This window comes from Alligator mississippiensis, chromosome 10 (genome assembly GCF_030867095.1).
Source record: "Alligator mississippiensis isolate rAllMis1 chromosome 10, rAllMis1, whole genome shotgun sequence".
Taxonomy (NCBI): Eukaryota; Metazoa; Chordata; order Crocodylia; family Alligatoridae; genus Alligator; species Alligator mississippiensis.
The window spans coordinates 39,776,195-39,792,614 of record NC_081833.1 but is presented as its reverse complement, the minus strand read 5'-3'; the positions used below and the strand labels follow the sequence as shown (position 1 = coordinate 39,792,614).

The 16,420-nt window shown below is 46.6% G+C and overlaps 1 protein-coding gene across 2 annotated transcripts in view; it reads right to left on the bottom strand.

The window, feature by feature from the left end:
* The window catches only part of HYDIN (HYDIN axonemal central pair apparatus protein), a 443,140-nt gene that overhangs the window by 215,169 nt on the left and 211,551 nt on the right, over window positions 1-16,420 (bottom strand). For both annotated transcript variants that reach the window (XM_059713716.1, XM_059713715.1), the window contains exon 18: window positions 15,775-15,927. In XM_059713716.1, the coding sequence (XP_059569699.1) occupies window positions 15,775-15,927 (153 nt within the window). The remainder of the gene's footprint in view (window positions 1-15,774; window positions 15,928-16,420) is intronic.

Below are 16,420 nucleotides of genomic sequence, written 5' to 3'. Positions count from 1 at the left end.
CACTGCTATATTTGGCAACTGTTGATCCATTGGATCATGGTGTACATGCAAGAGGTCTGTGACCATCACACCAGGACCTTCAATGCATATGCCTAGGCAAGAGTATGGAGGAGTGGAGGGTGCCCTAGACCCACCTTCCCCACTTTAGATCGAGACAGAGTCCAAAGACCCGACAGAGTCCAGACATTCAGTCCCTCATTGCTACTTATCGAGTTAAATGAAGGCCTACTGAAGTAGTAACACTTTATACAGACCCTCCTTCTTCTGAGTCACTGCTACTGACTATGTTAAATAGAAACCAGTTGGAGAAGTAACACAGTGCATTAAGTCTCCTCTTGCTCTGTCATTGCTACTGATCAAGTTAAAAGACTACCAGAGAAATGTATTGAGCCTCATACTGGATGCTTGGACATCTGCCATCAGGGACCCTGAGCTACAGAGTGAGAACAGGATCCCACAGAGGGACTCAAGACCTGGTGCCTCTGTTCCATGCCTTCTATGCAGGTCTGTGTTGAAGGAGGAAGAAGAATCTGAAGAATCAGTGGACTGTGCCTGCCACTTTAAGGGCTGAGCCAAGCAGCCGGCAGGTGCTTGATTGTGGGGGCCATTTTAAATCTCTGGGTGCCTACATGAACAGAACAGTTCACTTCTGGGAGGCAGGCAGTAACACTGCCTGGCTGCAAGGCTGCATGCAACATCCTGAAGGTAAGGGCAGGAGCTGTAGGGGATGGTTCGGAGGCTCCTGGTCCTGGGCATGACCTAAAACTGCACCCTGCTGGGAGCGGGTGGCCTGGTGGGGCTTCCAGTGACGCGGAAGTCTCCAGGAAATTCCAGGCCAGTTACCACCCTGGTGAAAGGTGGGTCGGGGCACCTTAATAACCCCAGCTCCCACAACCAGGTGGGTCACCCCATAACAGAGACAAGAAGGCGGACCCAGGTAAGAGAGTGGGCTATAGACTCAGAAGCCTGACTTAGAATACCCTCAACTGGTCAATGCTGGGGTCAGAACCAGAAGGGTCAAAAGGACCAGGGGCCCACTGCGAGGGGTGCCCAGAGCTGAGGGCCTGGGGTTTCTGACTGGCCTGGGAGGTAAGGCCAGGGCCTGTGTGGCCAGAGGTCCCGGGGGGACCACACCCGAGAAGGGAAGGAGTTCAGGGAGCTAGGCAGCCCAGAATGAGGGTGGAGGAGGCCGCCTGATTGGAGGGATCTAGTTGGGATCTGGATTGGAGGATTCTGGGGCCCAGTGTGGGGCCATGAGGTTAACATCTGTGGATGCCATCTACAAGGCTTGGGCTGCGGTGTAGGGGAGGAACGGAGCCACAGATAGCACCCCTCTGGCATCGGTGCAAGAAATGGGCAACCTCCTGCCTAATTAACATCCTAATTAGGTATCATCAAGGCATGGCAGGAAAGAAGGTGGGCAGTTGGCCCCGAAACAGGTGGGTGGGCCAATGGCAGATCAGCCCCAAGAAGGCCCCCGTTACAATCACCAAGGAAGGGAACATGCTTGTAAATACAGCAGTGCAAAGGAAGACACCCTCTACTTCCTGTGTGTGCAGGTACCTAATATTTATCGCTGGAACTGCTATACAGACACAAGGTAGAGCACCAGTCAGTGAAGGTCAGGGGCTGTCTCGCTGCAGAGAATCCTGAGCTTCCATTGCAGAGTTTGCTTCCACTGAGGTGCCTGTTCTTCTTCTGCTTGCCTGTTTGGCATGATTCCTTATGTTGATGGCTCCCCTGAGAGCATGGACTGAAATGGTGACCATTTAAATAGCGTACACAATGGAGGATGTTACTCACATACCGCCTCTCCCCCCTGCAGAAATCCTGACATTCCACCCCTTGCATAAGATGGAAGGATCTGTAAAAAGCCTACCCAGAGGACATGTGGAAACTGAGGACATTCAGTTATAAGGCTGAGGTTTTATATTTTCTCATGGTATGAAAAAGAGTTGCAAGTCAAGTATGCTAACACGCAAGGAATTTTTTGTAGTAATCCAAACATCCCAGCCACTTGATTCCAGTTATTTTTTAGGATGGCATTCTGTTGTTCACACTGACAGAATAAGGCTTCACTGACATAGCATCATTTATTTAATATTTAGTGTAACCCATTAACTGTAGTCCCTTAAGAAGGTGCTGATAATAACTCCATAGTTAAAACTGAGCAATAAATCTTGAGCTTTAAAACAAGTTTTCTTGTTTGTGATTTCACATACTGTTGCAGAATACACATGTTCAGAAACTAAATTAAACACATTATGCGTTTTGTGCTTTTAAACTGACATTTTTGGCACACAGGGGCTTTATCTCTTTACTGATCACAGCTAAGAAAAAAATGACTTCGCATCCTATGCCTTGCTTCAAACCTAAATGTGAATTGTTTGGACAACTGTTTAACTTACACACAAAATTATATTTGTATAACACTAACATTTCTACCCAAAATTTAGGGTTCCAGTGTTAAAAAGGAACTAAACTTGGAATCTAAATGTATTCTCCCAAGCCTAAATTTGCACATGTACACCATAACTGTATCACAGACTGTGTATAACCAGTCACCTGCTCTGAATATACAACCTTGAGGCCAGTTATAGAATTTGAACCAGATCCAACTCTTCCCCAAGCCCGTGTGGGGGGCAGCACCTGGTCAGCTTCCAGTGCGGGGGCTCAGAGAAGAGTTGGATCTGGTGGGTATTGTCTGCGAGCTGGGACAGCACCCACGCAGCTAGCACTCAGCCCGGGTGGCCCCAGGGGCCACGGCAGAGGGAAGGACTGCTGCCCCCCCCCCACCCTGCAGCTCAGGGGCTACATAGCCCAGCGGCAGCTCACAAAGGCAGGCTCTGCTGAGAAGAAAAAAAAGTGGCAAGGGGCCTGATCCTTTTTTTTTTGTTTTGCTTCCTGAGGAGCCTGCCTACTTTTCTCATGGCCAGCAGGAAAGCCACTGGTAGGACCTGAGCTGCAGGGAGCCCCGGACCTTCCTTCCGCAGCGGCGGCACTCCTGGGGCCACCTGGTGGGTAGCTAGCGGGCAGGTGCTGCCTGAGCTTGTGGGTAACACCTAGTCAGACCCAACTGTTCCCTGAGCCCGAGGTAGGGCAGCACCCACCCCCTAGCAGCCCGCCTGGGCAGCCCCGGGGGGTGTCGCCACTGAGGAAGGAAGAACTGGGGCTCTCTGCAGCACTAGGGCTTCTCTGTGCACCAGCAGCTTGTCTCCCAGCTGTGGGAGAGGTGGGCAGGCTCCAAGAAAAAAAAAAAAAAAAAAAGGATCAGGCCCCTCACTGCTTCTGCCTTCAACCTGTCTCTCTTGCAGCAGGGGGGTGAGCTGTCAAAGGCTGCAATCTAACAAATAAATACCTGAGTTGCAAACTAAACTACATGCGGACATAGTTTAGTTTGCAATATAGCAAAATCATTTAAATTGTAAAAAATACCCCCACACATTACAGCGTGACAATTAAATTGCAAAAAGGGCCAATTTTCATCACATGTACAAGTGCCCATAATGATTTCCCTCCCAATGAAGCAAGCAAGCATGCTTTCGGGAACCTCAGTAGTCAGGTGTAACAGGAATCACAATGTGCATATTCCAGATAAGAACAAAACTAGCAGGGTGAAGCTGGATGAACACAATAAGACATTTTCCTTTTACATCTTGAACGTGATCACCTGTCTTTTACTTCTCCTCTTGTTGCCACTAAATCTAATCTTATTCAATCAGTGGAGCTGCCTGTCTGAGCCCAGCAAGGTCACTGACCCATCACTGTTCCAAAAACTTCAATCAATAGCTTTTTCTCCTAAAGTGTATGTTATAATCCTTAGGTATTACTGCAAAAATGCTGGGATTCATGATTAGTTACCAAATAGGTGAGAGGAAGTCACAACTCTTTTTTGCAGAAAAATCCAAACCAAATGGTATCACTTAGCATCCTCCAGCCACCAAAGGAAGCACTGGGTTACTTCACAAATTTTGAATGTTATTGGAGTGGGGAAGGCATTGCCAACTGCTCTTTGCCTATTTTTCTCCAAAGACTGGTCTCAATCACTATGTAGGTAACTATGAATCCCACCACATAAGATCTTTGTCCAGCAGGATAGGTGAACAAACAATGCTAAGGTCATCTAACAGCTAAGTTAACTAACAGTCTGTGCACATTCTGCTCTCAGATACAAGTGTACAGTTCCATCTGACATCAAAATATATCAGAGAGCAGATTTTAGCTCTTTGGCTAACAGAGAGTCATTCAGTCATTTAACTCCTTCTATTCTATTACAGATATTTTGCATGATCTGCACAACAACCTGTCAACTCACCATGAGGTCCAACTTTTAGTCACTCATCATGAATCTTCCTCCTAATGCTACTATCAAAACAAACAACTACAATGTTTTCTGATCAACAAAATGCATACAGCCCAGATTATGTCCATGTGACACACTTACTGCACTCATAATGGCATCCTCAGCCATTCCATGCTGCTTTGCAAAGGCTGCCTTCTAAACTGGAATCACTGTGCTTGAGCACATAGTGCTGTGCACTGTAAATTTACCATGTTGACATGGGCAGAGAGAAGAGTTCCTATGGCTCAGTTCATTAATAGGGAACAAGCAACACTGGTTAAATGCAGTTATTCAAACAGCAGCAGTCATTAACTTTCAAATTGTAAAGCAGGGTGTGCCAAAGCCTACATGCTTGTCAAGGAAAGCTGAAACACACCCATAAGTCTCCAAAACAATGCTGAAGATGACTGCTACACAGTGCTAGAGCACAGCACGTCAAGCATGTCTTGTCACAGAATTATCACTGCAATTATATCTGTCAGGGGTAGCATGGGCAGCCTCTGCGTATGGCACATAGCAGATTGGGTAGGGAGCAGCAGATCAGGCAGGGGAGAGGAATCAGAGTGGCATTCAGGAAGGATGCGGGGCTTGCTTCAGGTCTGCCAGAAAGGTTGACCCCTGCTGACATGGGCAGATGTAGGACTTTGAAAATGTGGGTGCAGATAGTGTGCATCACCACATATGACATTTTCCTCCACTTAAAGAGAAACTAGAAGATTTACTAACATGCTAGGGGTTCGGTGCTATATTATTCAGTTTAAGCAAAAACAAATATAACTTTATGAGAATGTTCACCGATTTGCTAGATTCGATATTATCTTTAAAAACACAAGAAACTAGAGGCAAAAATGGTCAAAATAGTCATTAGTCCTGTAGTCATTATAGTTAAATGTACATCTCTTATTCAAATTTGTAAAGCAAAGTCTACTCTTCTTGAGAGTGTCGACAGTGCTTCCAATACTTCGCCGTCAATCATTTCTACACCTGAGTTAATGTTACTGCACCTGACTTAAGTTTTTTAGTTTGAGCATGAAACAATCTGCAGGGCTGTGAAATAGAAGAGATATTACCAGGAATCAAAGGAGGGTGAAACTGCACCACTTCATCCCACCTGGATCTACCCTTGCCCACTGGTATAAGTGAAATACCACAAAATTAGAGAATCCTTACACAGAGCTCCCACTGTAGAGGACAAACCTTTTGAAAATGTTTCCACAACTCCCTCAATGACACTTAAAGCTTTTTGAGACACTGAGCTGCTGCCTTTGCTGTCCATTGGACCTCTGATCGCAGGTAGCATTGTTCTTAGAGGTTCTAGGACAGTTTTGATACAAGGAATCACAGAGCTCAAACATGAGGGCTGTGCATTAGCAAAGCATGCCATCCATGCAGGGCAAAAAGACCATTGCTAATCACCCAATTTTATTGCTCTTATTGATTCTTCAAAATATTTGTAGGGATTGCTATGAATTGGACCTTATAAATCAGGGCAGCAAGTCACTGGAGAGGTTGAAGCAGGAGCACTGTTAGCCCACCTGGCACTAGCTTTAAAATCTGGCACCCATATTTCTACAGATAGCAAAAAGGCGACATAGGTAATAACATAGCAAATGAACTGCTTAGAGGGCTGTCAATCCCTAACTAGTTATAGGAACCTGGAAGAGACAGGTAAAAGCCAGAAAGTGCAGAGGATGGAGACTCTGGAAGTGAATTTCCCCTCCTTTAACCCTTTTGTAGCAGAAAGCCCCCTTTCCTCTTGCCTGCAGTTGCTCTCCCCTCCTTGGATATGTTTTTCCTCTTCTACCTTTTCTTCCTTCCTCTTTCTTTCACTTTAAGATAAGGAATTGTGTTTTAAAATTTGTATGTGTGCATTTTGTATCTCCCCGTGTATTTTGGTATTTTTATCTATTTGTGTGCCATGGCATTTGTAGCTTATATTTTATACCCCTCGCCTTTCAACTTTCAACTATAAATGTGTTTAGTAACAATGTTAACAAGGGCAGGAGTCAAACTGCCACTTCCCTGTATCAGGAGAGCCCCTGAAAGAGCCAGTAAATCAGTGATTGAATGTGTAACACTGTAGCAGCAGGCAGCAATTAACACCTAAGGAAACTGCAGATCAACCAACAGAAGAACTCAATAGAAGACAATGTAGCAACCAGGATATCTCTAAACCTCACTGATTAAGGGCTAGAAGCCCTGGCCTGAGTTAATCAATGCCGGGGACCAACTTTTGGGCTGAATATCTCCAGATCGACTGCTCCCAGAGCGCTATTCAAAATTCATCAACGGACTCCCAAACCTGCACCTACATGCAGACGACACCTGGGACTGACAGATGCCATCCAGTAGCCACCGAGGGGGGAAGTCCCACGAGGGTCAACAACCCCTGGATTGGGCAAACCTGAAAACTGGGGAGTCACCAAAGTCTGCCAAGGACAGATAAAAAGCAGTGAATAGTGACCCTCAGTGGCACCCTCTTGATCTTCAACTCGACCAGCACCCGACCTGTCCAGCCAGAAGGACCAGCCGGCGACCCCCTTTTGGAGGATAACACCACGCTGAAAGAAGCCTCGACTGGCCATCGACGGCAGACTCCAGCGCTTGTAGGACAGGTATGCCTGACTCTTGTAGCTTGCTACTGTGCGTGTGTGGGGGGGGCAGCCCCAAGGTTTATGATTTAACTTCATTACAGTGTTTCAATCCGCCTAATAAACCAGAATTTTAAGGATCCCAAGTTGGACATTTGTAGCCAACATTATTTGGTGGAGAACGCAGGCATTATTCTAGGATTATTAGCAGATTGGCAATTGGGGAGACTGTGTCTCCAGATAGAACCCACATCCACGGAGGTGGGTGGGCAATAGTCACCCAAGGGGGTGGACAGACTCAAGGAGGGTCTGGATTTAGAAGTCACCCAAGGGGGTGGACTAGGATTTAGAGTCACCCAAGGGGGTGGGCAGACCCAAGGAGGGTCTGGATTTATTAGTCACCCAAGGGGGTGGACATAACCCAAGGAAGGGATTTGGTTGTAGAACTGCAGGGGCAGGGCAGAGTTGTTTGGGAGCGCGAGGGCTCAAGGAAACTGACAGGCTTGAGGCATGTTGAGGAAAATGTCTTTGTTTAGGAAAAAAAACCCTAAGGTTGGAGCAGGAGGCCAAGAAGATAAGTGGGTACAGAGGGAGGAAATTTCCCCTCTCCATAGGGAGATTCTGAAGGCTGGACCCAGCCCATGGAGGGAGGATGTGTGCACCCCAGGCTTTTCCATAGGGGACAATGAATCCCAATTTGAAAGATTTTGCCTTTGTGAAAAACCCTCGGTTCAAAGGCAACACAGTGCCTTGGTCTGGCTGCTATGGCATGCTGTAAAAACAGCAGTTGAGGAAAAAGCTCAGCGAGCCTCTGAAATTGAGGAAAAGGAGGAGCTAATCCAAATTCTAAAAGATAGATGTGTCCAATTGGAAACCAGTAATCAGACTCTAAAGGGGTTGTCTCGGAACTTGGAAAATGAAAATGAGCAATTGAGAAAAATAAATCAAGACAATGCCCAACAATTGGAATTATTGGACCAAGAAAAGGCTAGCCAAGAAGCCTTGTAAAAATTGGTAAAGACAATGGCTAAATATCAAGACGAGAAGGGAGCCAAGGTCAACCATGGCCCCTGTCTAAATACCACTAACCGTTTGAAAAAGGAACTCCAGGAGCGCAGCTTGCAAGTAGCAGCTATCATCCGGGAAGACCAAGCCAGGGATCCAGACATCCCCTTCAATCCAGGAGAGATTTGGGGTGGGGAGATGTGGAAAGATCCAGAGGATACAGGGGAGCCCTCTCCTGAAGACCCCAAGTCTGATCAGGAAAGGACCCTGGTGCCTGAGGTGAGCGCAATCACGTGGACCTCACTCACTCGGGATGCTCAGAGAAAACCCACAGAAACCACACAGGTAACAGTCTCCCTCAGGGGAGCTGATCTAGCAGCCCTGGGCAAGACCCTGGGATCTGCTAACATTAGGAATTTGGGACAGTGGTTGCAGAAATCCCTGAATGTAGTGGACTGTGAAACCCTGAGTGTCCGGGAATGGCACCGCCTACTAAGGGCTTGCGCCACCCCAGAGATTCAGGCAGCTATGGATCAGGAGGACAGCTTTGGGGGAGACAATATTCTCTGGAGCATAGTGGGTTTGGGGATCAGTTTGGGGAGAAAGACATTTAAGGGACAGTTTGGGGCTAGCCACCAGACACCTGGGAAACCTGTTAGGGACTATGTGATCTGGTGTGTTATGTTGGGATTGCTGTCAGGGACGGTTCTTCCCCTAGACAAGGAGAACAAACGGACATTGGACATAAGAAGCATAGATTACCCTCCTGGGTTTTGGAAGGAGGTACAGGAAGGCATGCATCAGTCCATAATTGGACTGATGGGGCTGCTCCGAGAGACCGGGAGATATGTGCTGGGAGAAGTCCTAGCCTGGGCTCAGGATGCAGAGAGGTTAGTTGGACATCAAGGTGGGGCGATTGCAGCCACCCAGTTCAGAGAAAAGCTTAATGACACACCGAATTATATGGTTACCTATTCTAATGAAAGTGCCTACCCCAAAACTGATAGGGGGGTTGGGGGTCCAAATTATTGCCCCAGCCCACACTGGGTTAACCCGAGGGTATCAAAGGAAAGAGAGGGGGAAAACGGGATTCGGTCAGCAGCGTGGAAGTTTTTAATGCAGCATGGGGAACCAAAAGGGAGATGGCATGGAAAGCCTGTAGCCGAGCTGCTTATCAGAATGGCAGAGCTGACTGGGGAGGGAGCAACACCTCCCCTTTCTAACAGGGTAGCAGCCTCAGCCCCGGTCTCCGAGGAGCACTGACGGAGCCCCCGTAATGGGAACCCTGAGCAAAGCCCTGGCTCATGGGAGAAATTGGGGACTCTCAGTTGGGATCCAGGAGGGAGACCCCGAATACCTGTTACGGTGGGAACTCAAGAGCATACCAGTGCACTCCTGGACACCGGAGCTGCGCTAAATGTATTTGGGAGGAAAATGGGACCTAAATCATGTGTCCCAACTGAAACTGCTTAAGGGGGCAGAACAGATTTAACCCTGAATCTAGCCTTGTTAATAGGATTCCTTGTGTCATGAGGAGAGCATCCCAGTGACTCAGCTTGGAAAAAAAAAAAAAAGTGAGCCACCAACCACTTGACCCTCGAGAAACAGGGTAACCAATCTCTTAATCCTGCCGGCCACCCTTCTTGGCTAGCAGGAAGGAACGGCTCTGAGTTGTTGGAAAATACACATCGGATGGGCTGATCAGTGCCCACCCCGATGTTGAAGCAGGAAAAGGCCAAAAAAATCCTCAACTTAGGATGACCACCCTCCTGTAGGTAACTGCTCCACTTTTTCAGTATAAAAGAAAAGCACCCAAAGAATGGAAAATGCTGTGTGCACTGCCACTGCACATGTCAGCATTGCACTTTGTAAATATGAATAATCAGCCACTGCAAGGAGTTTTCCTTGGCAGGTTTGTGCGTGTTTGTTTTCTTTTGCAGAAACCAGGGTGTAGTCAAAGGTGACCGACAAACCACGAGGCTTCATTACCATCAGCAGCATCTTCCTCATCACAGCCATGGCAAAAATTGTCTTGTCTGTTTGTGTTGTCTTGTTATATGTTTTGTGTTTGTTTGTTTGGTTTAAGTTGTCACAGTTTAAATACATATGATATCATAAAAATATAATAAGAATAATTGGTAATACCCCCTCTAAAAATTAAACCTGTCTGTGGATCCCAGACCAGAACACTTCCATCCAGTTGGACTGGAAAGTTGTTCTGATATTTGAAACAAGGGCAGCAATTCTCAAAAGGTTTTATATTCCACTTGGTTAGCAAAAGGATATTTATTAAAGGTCATGTGTACTTTGTTTTTTGGGTTTTGTTTTGTTCTTTCTCTGTACTTCTCTTAAGGATTTAAATGCTATTTAGAATATCAATATAACAAGATGTGTGTAAAAAACTGAGTTCAAAGTCATATTTTAATAAACAAAGAGACAACTATACCACTGTAACTGTTCAAATCAACCTTGTTATGTTATTTTCTCTCTCCCACCCCCCAAGGCTTTTCTCTTTCTATTTCTTTTAACTGCCTAAGTTTTGTTTTAACTTCAAACCAGCTGAAGATGACACACCTCCTGTCTATATAGCTGAACAATGGTGTTCAAACAGTATAGTGACATCGCACTTGTGTAACGCCGATGTCGGGGGGGGGAAATAATGTAGCAGAAAGCCCCCTTTTCCTCTTGCCTGCAGTTGCTCTCCCCTCCTTGGATATGTTTTTCCTCTTCTACCTTTTCTTTCTTCCTCTTTCATAAATTCATAGAGGTTAGGGTAGGAAGGGACCTCAATAGATCATCAAGTCCGACCCCCTGCATAGGCAGGAAAGTGCTGGGTTTAGATGACCCCAGCTAGATGCCTATCTAACCTCCTCTTGAAGACCCCCAGGGTACGGGAGAGCACCACATCCCTTGGGAGCCTATTCCAGACCTTGGCCACTCGAACTGTGAAGAAGTTCTTCTTAATGTCTAGTCTAAATCTGCTCTCTGCTAGCTTATGGCCATTATTTCTTGTAAGCCCCAGGGGCGCCTTGGTTAGTAAAGCCTCACCAATTCCCTTCTGTGCCCCCATGATGAGCTTATAGGCAGCCACAAGGTCGCCTCTCAACCTCCTCTTGCAGAGGCTGAAGAGGTCCAGGTGCCCTAGTGTCTCCTCATAGGGCTTGGCCTGCAAGCCCTTAACCATACGAGTGACCCTTCTCTGGACCCTCTCCAGGTTATCCACATCCCTCTTGAAGTGCAGTGCCCAAAATTGCACGCAGTATTCCAACTGCAGTCTGACCAACGCCGGAAAGAGGGGAATTATCACCACCTTGGTTCTGTTCATCATGCATCTGCTGATGCACGATAAAGTGCCATTAGCTTTTCTGATGACTTTGTCACACTGATGACTCATGTTCATCTTGGAGTCCACTAGGACTCCAAGATCCCTTTCCACTTCCATGCCTCCAAGCAGGTCATTTCCTAGGCAGTAGGTATGCTGGACATTTCTCCTCCCTAGGTGCAGCACTTTGCATTTCTCCTTGTTGAATTGCATTCTGTTGTTTTCTGCCCATATGTCCAACCTGTCCAGGTCTGCTTGTAATTGTTCCCTGCCCTCCGGTGTGTCCACCTCTCCCCACAGTTGTGTCATCCACAAACTTGGACAGAGTACACTTCACTCCCTCGTCCAAGTCGCTGATGAAGACATTGAAGAGTATCGGTCCAAGGACCGAGCCCTGCGGGACCCCACTGCCCACACCCTTCCAGGTCGATACCGACCCATCCACTACGACTCTCTGGGTATGACCCTCTAGCCAATTCGCCACCCACCGGACTGTGTAGTCATCCAAGACACAGCCTCTTAACTTGCTCACCAGTATGGGGTGGGATACCGTATCAAAGGCCTTCCTGAAGTCTAAGTAAACAATGTCAACCCGTACTCCTGCATCCAGGTGTTTTGTAACCTGATCATAAAAAGAGACTAGATTAGTTAGGCATGATCTACCTGCTACGAACCCGTTCTGGTTTCCCCTCAGCATAATTTTTCCTGCCAGGGTCTCGCAAATGTGAGCCTTGATAATTTTTTCAAAGACTTTGCCTAGGATGAAGGTGAGACTGACTGACCTATAGTTGCCTGGGTCCTCCTTCCTCCCCTTCTTGAAAATGGGGACCACATTGGCCCTTTTCCAGTCCTCCGGGACCTGGCCCGTGTGCCACGAGCGTTCAAATATTCCCGCCAGTGGCTGCGCAATGATGTCAGCCAGTGCCTTCAGTACCCTCGGATGGAGCTCATCCGGGCCTGCTGACTTAAAGGCATCCAGTTCCTCCAAGTGCCTCTGCACCATCTCAGGGTCTATGCTTGGTAGTCTGGTGCCTTGCTGCTGCCTCTCTACAATCCCAGTGAGAGCCTTGTGTTGCCCCTTGCTTAGGAACACTGAGGCAAAGAACTCATTGAGGAGTTCAGCCTTGTCCCCCCTGTCCATCACCAATTGCTTATGCCCATTTAGTAGAGGTCCTATTCCACCCTGGGCCTTCCTTTTACTCCCTATATATCTAAAGAACAATTTTTTGTTTTCCTTAGCTTGGGATGCCATCCTCAGCTTCATGGTAGCTTTGGCCTGTCTAACTGCCTCCCTACAAGCGTGAGCAGCGGAGGTATACTCCTCTTTAGTAATCTATCCCTGTTTCCACTTTTTATATGCCCCCCTTTTAGCCCGTAGACTGCTCTGGATTTCTCTGGTCAGCCAAGGAAGCCTCTTGGCCCCTTTCCCCCTTTTTCCCTGCATCGGGATCATCTCCCTCTGTGCCCGAAGGATCATTTCCTTAAGGCACAGCCACCCTTCCTGGGCTCCCAACTCTTGAAAACTCTTACTCTGCAGTGCGTTCTTGACTAAACACCTGAGTTCATTGAAACCAGCTTTCCTAAAGTCTAGCACTTTCACCCTATTAGTTACATTACCCACTCGATGTCTTATGGTGAATTCTATTATTTGGTGATCACTGTCCCGCAGGTGACCACCGATCTGTAGGTCTCCTACCATGTCATCCCCCATTGCCAATACCAGGTCCAGTAAGGCATTCCCTCTAGTGGGACCATGTACCTCCTGCGTCAGGTGGAGGTCCTGTACACAGGATAGGAACTTGCATGAATGGTGGGACTTTGCTGTTTGCGTCTCCCAGCAGATGTCTGGGTAGTTTAGCTCCCCCATGACTACCGCCTCCTTAGTTTTTATGGTCTCCGAGAGCTGCCTCTGGAGCCCCAAATCTCTCTTTCACTTTAAGATAAGGAATTGTGTTTTAAAATTTGTAGGTGTGCATTTTGTATCTCCCCATGTATTTTGGTATTTTTATCTATTTGTGTGCCATGGCATTTGTAGCTTATATTTTATACTCACCTTTCAACTTTTAACTATAAATGTGTTTAGTAACAATGTTAACAAGGGCAGGAGTCAAACTGCCACTTCCCTGTATCAGGAGAGCCCCTGAAAGAGCCAGTAAATCAGTGATTGAATGTGTAACACTGTAGCAGCAGGCAGCAATTAACACCTAAGGAAACTGCAGATCAACCAACAGAAGAACTCAATAGAAGACAATGTAGCAACCCGGACATCGCTAAACGTCACTGATCAAGGGCTAGAAGCCCTGGCCTGAGTTAATCAATGCCGGGGACCAACTTTTGGGCTGAATATCTCCAGATCGACTGCTCCCAGAGCGCTATTCAAAATTCATCAACGGACTCCCAAACCTGCACCTACATGCAGACGACCCCTGGGACTGACAGATGCCATCCAGTAGCCACCGAGGGGGGAAGTCCCACGAGGGTCAACAACCCCTGGATTGGGCAAACCTGAAAACTGGGGAGTCACCAAAGTCTGCCAAGGACAGATAAAAAGCAGTTAAAAGTGACCCTCAGTGGCACCCTCTTGATCTTCAACTCGACCAGCACCCGACCTGTCCAGCCAGAAGGACCAGCCGGCGACCCCCTTCTGGAGGATAACACCACGCTGAAAGAAGCCTCGGCTGGCCATCGACGGCAGACTCCAGCGCTTGTAGGACAGGTATACCTGACTCTTGTAGCTTGCTACTGTGCGTGTGTGTAGGGGGGCAGCCCCAAGGTTTATGATTTAACTTCATTACAGTGTTTCAATCCGCCTAATAAACCAGAATTTTAAGGATTCCGAGTTGGACATTTGTAGCCAACACTTTTAAACATGCTTGATGAGGCTTAAGTTTTGCACATGGTGTGGACAGACAAAATACATCAATGTAATCAGCATACTACCCATTTAACAAGTAGCAGACAGACGGAATACATCTCTAAACTGAGGTAACTTTACCCAGTCCAGAGAAGAATTAGCCCTGAAAGAATCAGGTGTTATTCTTTACTGATACAAGGTCAGGTTTCAGCTGTCTGATCCCATCCTAGGGTAACCTAGCTCACTGCATACAATTGAAACAGTGTAGTAGCACATACCACTTCAGGGCAGCTGCACAATCTATTCCTGATCCTGGTATATTTTTACATTAGATTGATATATTAGTGTAATTATCTTAGAGTATATGAATGTCTGCCCAAACCCAGTTGGACACAACTTCACAGATAGTGGGTCTAGTTAGGCTCTATCAAACTCCTCAGGCCATATCTAGTCTGGATTTGGGACTCTTTAGTATGGAGAAGAGAGGGCTCAGGGGGGACTTGGTGCTAGCCTGCAACTTCATAGGAGGGGTACATCGGGATTTGGGAGAGCATCTGTTCACCAGAGCTCCCCAAGGGATAACAAGGTCTAATGGCCATAAACTCCAAGAAGGCCAATTTAGACTGGATATTAGATAAAAGTTCTTTATGGTGTGTGTGTGTCCAGGGTATGGAACAAACTCCCCCCACAGGTGGTGCAAGCACCTACTTTGGATTCCTTCAAAAAACACCTGGATTTATTTCTTGCTGGGTTCACTTGATCCCAGCTGACTTGCCCTGAAGCCAGAGGGGTGCTAATCAATGTGACTATCTTTTTCTGATGATATTCCCCAAAGACATGGAGATACTCTGGGATACTAGATTCCTAGTCTTCCCCTTGGGTGCTTTGGTGAACAGATATTCTCCTAGCCCCTAATGTTTGCTCCTTATATACTTAGCTGCCACTAAGTCCCCCCAGAGTCTTCTCTTTTCCAGGCTGAACAGTCCCATGTCCTTCAGCCTCTCCTTGTATAACCTCTAATCATTTGTGTGGCCTTCCTTTGGGCCACTACAAAATACACAGACCCTGTATCAACTTCTTGGTTGTTCACTGTTTGTATAGTTTAATGTTTAAACACAAAGTAGCTTCTATTCAGTGACCCAGATGCCAAGACCCTCAGTACATGTAGAATCAGTATACATCCAGCTCATCTCCCCATAATTAATATGTGGCAGGTCTTTCATGTCCCATGTAGCTAAAGCTCTGTGCGCAAAGTTGGAGCACAAGCCAGAAGTCATGTGTATGGCCCCAACAAGAGAATCTATGTGGACAACCTTTTTAGGAACAAAGAGATAAGATGTCCTCTGACTTCATCATATAGGTACATACACACAAGTAGCACAGCTAAACTCCCTGAGCTACATCAAAGGCAAGAGCATGATTATAAAGATGGGCAATGGCCCAATTCTGCTCTTACATACTCTGTGACATTAATGGGGGTTGCCCAGGTACAAGCAAGAGCAGAACAAGAGCTGTTTTCTTGGTGTACAGTCATGCACATTTTGCTTTCTCTTTGAGATAATTTTGAGAAGTATGCATATAAAAATCAGGTCACAGGCTGTCACAATCAAAACATTCCAAGTCACAGTTTCATTTCAAAATAGCCCCACAGCACACTTACCATCTGTGCCCGAAACCATGCAGGAATAACAGTCTGATTAGAGAGGTGGAGTGTCCTGGAAATATCCTTTAAAACCTGGATGTTGCCGAAATCTATCTGAGCGGGATACACATAGATAACTGGGCCTTCTCCAGTACTCACTAAATGGATCTTCTGCTCCAGGAAACAGGGAAAAACAAAAATATGAAAGGTTGAAAAGGAACATTTCATTCACATTATATTTCTTGACTGTAGCTGTGTTTGCAGTCCCTCAACACAACAGATTGGCAGGGAAAGACAGAAACAGATCTAGAATTTTAAGTGATCTTAATGTGAAGGTTAGATTAGTAACAGCTGAAGACAAGGAAATCTATTGCCCTGTGTTTGCCTTACTCCACCATGCCATCCACATTTGTTCTCCAGCTTCTCTTCTCCACCTATTCGCCTCTTTCTCCTCTTTCTCTAGCCCATCTCCACCCATTCTTATTGCTCCTTCATGTTCTCCCAATACTTCCCTATAACTTAGCTTTTCACTTGTACAGCATTTGTGTAACTTGGGAGTAACTCAGTTAAAGTTGATGGTTACACTAGTGTAAGCAAGGACTTTAAGTTCTCTGCTGTAAGAATCATGCCTCCTATTTGTCTCTGAAGTGTGCAAAAGCATGAG